The sequence below is a fragment of the Hippopotamus amphibius genome, chromosome 16, assembly GCF_030028045.1.
Source record: "Hippopotamus amphibius kiboko isolate mHipAmp2 chromosome 16, mHipAmp2.hap2, whole genome shotgun sequence".
NCBI classification, from domain to species: domain Eukaryota; kingdom Metazoa; phylum Chordata; class Mammalia; order Artiodactyla; family Hippopotamidae; genus Hippopotamus; species Hippopotamus amphibius.
Window position 1 is genome coordinate 54120254 of NC_080201.1, and position 4812 is coordinate 54125065.

General features: G+C 55.8%; 1 protein-coding gene across 1 annotated transcript; it reads left to right on the forward strand.

The window, feature by feature from the left end:
- Positions 1-898: 898 nt before the first annotated feature.
- Positions 899-4270, forward strand: LOC130837955 (phospholipase A2 inhibitor and Ly6/PLAUR domain-containing protein-like). Its single transcript, XM_057710677.1, has 5 exons — positions 899-968; positions 2042-2158; positions 3400-3552; positions 3789-3932; positions 4125-4270. Exons 1-5 carry the CDS (start codon positions 899-901, stop codon positions 4268-4270), a joined length of 630 nt encoding a protein of 209 aa, XP_057566660.1.
- Positions 4271-4812: the final 542 nt, after the last annotated feature.

Consider the following 4812-nt stretch of genomic DNA (forward strand, 5'->3'; position numbering starts at 1 on the left):
ACTGGTTTAGGACTTTGCCTTCCAGAGCAGGGGGTGCGGCTTTCATCCCTGGTCAAGAAGGTAAGATCCCACATGCCTCAGGGCCAAAATACCAAAACATAAAAAACAAAACCAATATTGTAACAAAGTCAATAAAGACTTTAAAAAAAGTGATCCGCAGCAAAAAAAATCTTTAAAAAACCAACAAAACCCACAATGCATGTGCCGAAACCAGACACACATACCCAGGTTTCAGTGCTTCCAACCATGCCTCAGGTTTCCAATGTGACCTGTGGGCACCTGTCTCGTGCCATGCCCATCGCTGCCCTATTACAAGCACCCCTCTCTTCACTCCCTGAGAGACCCAGAAGTGCCTCTTGGGGTGGGGTCGGAGCTGGAGACAGCCCACACACAGAAAAGGGAGTAGGAGCCAAGCATGCCCCCACAGAACAAGCCTGGCCACGCTGCGCCCTACCAGCTAGGGCCCCACCCATGCTGGGCACCTCGTCGGGAAGAGTGGGAAGGGTATCTCAGTCCCAGCAGGTGCTCTACCCTACAGGGAATCTAAAGACCTGATTCTGATCTTGGGCTTCAGGCCAGAAAATAGAACGGGGCACGGGGGTAGGAAGTGGTGGGAATGTGAGAAAATGGGCAAGTCACCTTCTGGCTCCTGATGGAGGAGAGGGCTGGAGGCCCAGACTCCTCAAGTCCCCATGGAAGAGGGGGCTGGGCACAAGAGGCCCATGTCCCTTGCAGATTCTGGATCTGCCTCCCCAACCCACAGCTGCAGACACCTGCCCCAGATCTGACATCACTTCTTTCTCACCCTAAGGGTAAGGTGGGGCCAGACCCGCCCCTCCTCAGCTTCCTATAAGAAGAGCTGGGGACCTGGAACTGCAGACTCACTCGCTCATCCATCATGAGGACTTGCATGAAACCCCAGACCTTCCTGCTGGCCTCCGCGCTGCTCTGCACCCTCCTGGGTCTAGGTAAGGAACGAGGGGCCTGGGCTCCTGGGACCCTCAGAGCATTCAGCAAGGTCCTGCAGGGAGGATGGGGAAAGAGGAGGTGTCCTGGGGATTCAGATTCACGGGGAAGGCACAGGGTAAAGGAGAGAAGGCCTGGGGCGGCAAGGGAAGAATAAATAGCTCAAAATCTTGTGTGTTTGTGAATCCCGGATAAAGGAGCGGTGTCATGGGCTCTGTGTCCCCTGTCCCCAAGGAAGGGTCTTAAAATAAGACATCTGGGCCAGTGTTCAAGATTCTATGCTTCCAATACCAGGGGTATGCCTTCAATCCCTGGTGGGGGAACTAACATCCTGCATGCCAAGCAGCATGGCCAAAACAAAACAAAAACTGAATTGTGGAAAATCAGAAGAGGGTATGATTAGAAAGGGAAATCTTTTAAAAAACAACTGAGGAGCAGGGGAGATTTCCTTTCTCCCAGGACTCTAGGCAGTTCGGATCCCCGGTGTCCTCCACCCTTTGATGCAGGAGTTCAGGCCAGACCCACTTTCCCCAGGACCCAGTTGCCTCCTGTCTCAGGACCAAGGAGTCCATGACCTTGCCCTCCTGGTCCTTGCTCTCCCTTCTTGACCTGGGATGCTGATCCCAGCCTCAGGTCCCCCTGCCTGGGCTCCTACTGACTGTGAGACCTACGCCTGGGACCTACAAGGAAGAGGGTTCCAGTTGCGAGAACCAGCTGGGCCTGAAGCTTCACAGAAGTCCATGGAAACATTCACCAGGCCCCCTCCCTGTCCCCAAGCTTTCTCAGAGGACCCTAGTGTCCAAAGTCCCTAGCCTTGTAGTTAGGTAAAGTTGCTCCCTGGAGGAATGGCTTCCCAACCCTGAAGGCACAGTATCCCTACTGGAGGAGCTTCGGACAGTTCCCGGGACCGCGGTCAATGCCCCAGCCAAGAACACTCAGGGGGACACCCGTCCCTCCTCCCCCAGACACATACCCCCGCCCCACACCCCGTCACTGCCCATCCCGCTCTGGGCTTGGAAGTCTTGGTCTGCAGACCACAGCACCCTTGACTAGAGCCCCGCTCTCTGCACTGCAGGATATCCACTAAGCTGTGAGGTGTGTACAGGCTCCGGACTCACGTGCAGTGGAAATGTGCAGACGTGCGACCCTGACCAGGACTCCTGCGTGGTCACCGTGGCTGAGACCAGCAGAAGTAAGAGGGCCGGGAGTGTTGTCAGATCTGGGGAGGGCGGTGTGCCTTCAGGGTACCAGATACCACCGTGGGTTGGGAGGAACCTTCAAGTGGTGAGGGGGCAGGAAAGAGGGACGTCTCGAGGTGAATGCAGGGAAGAGAATCCGAGGGAACGACAGAAACAACTGGTCTCCTGGATTTCTGAAAATGAGGTTCCAAAGAGGCAATGGGGGGCAGGGAGGGGCAGATATAGAGACTTTCTTAGGCAGGAGGGGATTGGGAAAGGAACACACAGGGTTGGGGTGGGGGGGACCAGAGAGAAATAGCCAGAGGGGGAAATCTAATATACCAGGGGCTGGGGGAGGCGGGTGTAGAGGAGAAGGAAGAGAATGGAGTGGGCTGCAAGGAATGGGATCAGGTTGACCATTTGGGGAGGGAGGGATCCCTCAGGGATGTGGGCTGGAAGAGACCATAGCTGACAGGAGGTAGAGAAGTGATATTTGGGTAGAGGGAGAGATAGAAATGGACAGAAAGGACAGGGAAGATATGGAGCAAATCATCGCAGAGAAATGGAAATGGGCCACTGGGGAGACACATGAGTACATGAGGAAGGAGCGGCAGGACTTAAAATGGAAGGGACGGTCGCAGACCTGAGGGAGGATGGGGGAGAAGGGGGGCAAAGGAAGAAACCACTGCTGGCAGGGGGTTCATTCAAGGCTGAAATAGACCCAGACACCCTTAGGTAAAGGAAGATGGTGGGCGCAGAGCAGCTGATGAATGAAGGATGTGACAGGAGGTGAGGCCCTGGTTGAGTGCAGGAAGGAACCACCCCGACTGGAGGGGGTGTGTGAGGAAGTTGGGATAGAAGATTGCACGCTGTCCCACTCATCTGCAAGGGTTGGCGGGGGGAGGAAGGTCGTGAAAGCCTTGAAGAGACCACCCGGGCTTACACAGGAGGGAGATGGGACCCCGCAGCAGTGGGAGGAAGCTGGGAACACACACCCTTCTGTGGGGTGAAGAGGGGAAAATCTAGGGCTGGAAGAGACCACCATACGGTGGGGAGGAGGAAGGCTGTGGCTGGGACAGACCTAATAAACCGTCCACACCATGCTCCAGGCAGATAAGGGGGTCTGAATCTGAGGGGCTGGAAGAGACCTCCCTAGACAGCAGGGGGCTGCGACAGCTATAACGTTGGGAGAGACCCAGGAGCTGGGGTCCAGGCCAGGGGCCCTGAGCCCTCCCCGCATCGTGCCATCCTGCAGAGGGACACCGGTCGGTGAACACCTACAAGGGGTGCATGAAGTCCAGCGCCTGCAGCTCGGAATTCCTCTCCATCACCATGGACCCTGAGAACTACGCGGTGTCCAACACACGCTGCTGCCAGGGCGACGCCTGCAACCGCGATCCCGTGCCTGGTGAGTGCCCGCTCAGCCCCACATCCAGAGTCCCTTCCTGCCTGGCCCGAGAGCCTGCTGTGAGCACCCGCCACTGACCCGGGTGGTAACACTGCTCAAGCATCTTCCTTGCTCTGGGCCCCAGGTTCCTCACTTCTGAAACACAGTGTCCATTAGCTGCTGCTGTCCTCTGGGTCGTTGTGAGGTTGGGAAGGGGTTATCCTCCCTTATACCTTACACTCCACCCTCCTCCCCAGCTCCCCAGAACAATCGGACAGAGAATGGCCTCCAGTGCCCTACCTGCATCGCCCACTTCAAGGAAACATGCTCTTCGACTCAGCAAGTGCCCTGTGTTGGCAAGGAAAGCCGCTGTGCTGCATTCACTGGCAAAGTGCAGACGGGTGAGCGGCACCTGGATTTCTGGAGGAGGGGACACGGAGGCTCCCAGAACTGGAGGCTCATACTTCCAGCTTCTAGGGGAGAGAGTGGCTCCAGAGAACTGCGTGAGGAGGTGGCAGGGGGATGACCCCTGGGTCATGAGGAGGGAGGGTTTGAGGTGCTGACTGGACCCTGCCATCCCTCTCCCCCCACAGGTATCATATTTGCTACTCAGGGCTGTGCTACAGAGAATGCCTGCCACACCAAGCCTGGGACCCTGGTGCCCTCAGCCTCTCGTATCTACACCATCACCCGGGCTAACTGTCCTCCAGACTCCCAGCCTTCTGGCAAGGCGAAGTAAAGAACTGAGGCTTAAGTGCCGTTTGGTCTCCATTTCTTCTCAGCTACAGCTTCCCATCTGCCAATATATTAAACAAGTGAACAGAGCAAGCCTGAGTCCTTGTGATGTGATGCATTTCGGGGAGGGGGACGCAAAAGGAGGGCTCTCAACCCTTGTGAACCCCCTCTTTGGATGCGAGAGAGGGAAGACTCTACCTGTTGTTAAGGGATTACGCCCTGTCGGGTCCCCCCGCTAAGTGTTTTCCATGCGGTACCTGATTTCATAATCACAACAAGTCCGTGAAATCCAAAGTATTCTCCCCATTTACAGAGGAAAAAAACTGAGGCACGGATTGTGGTGTCACTTGCCTTGGGTCAAAGAGCTAGGGAGGGGCAGACTCCAGAGTCCATGCTCACCTCTCCTGGTTCATCTCTCCCTCTTTTTGCCTCGGTTTCCATGTTTGTAAAGTGTGGATGTTAACAGCTGTAACTGCAGAGGACTGTCTGAGGCGTCAAAGGAAAAAACACGAAAACAGTACTGAGCGCAGTGCCTAGCACCTTAAA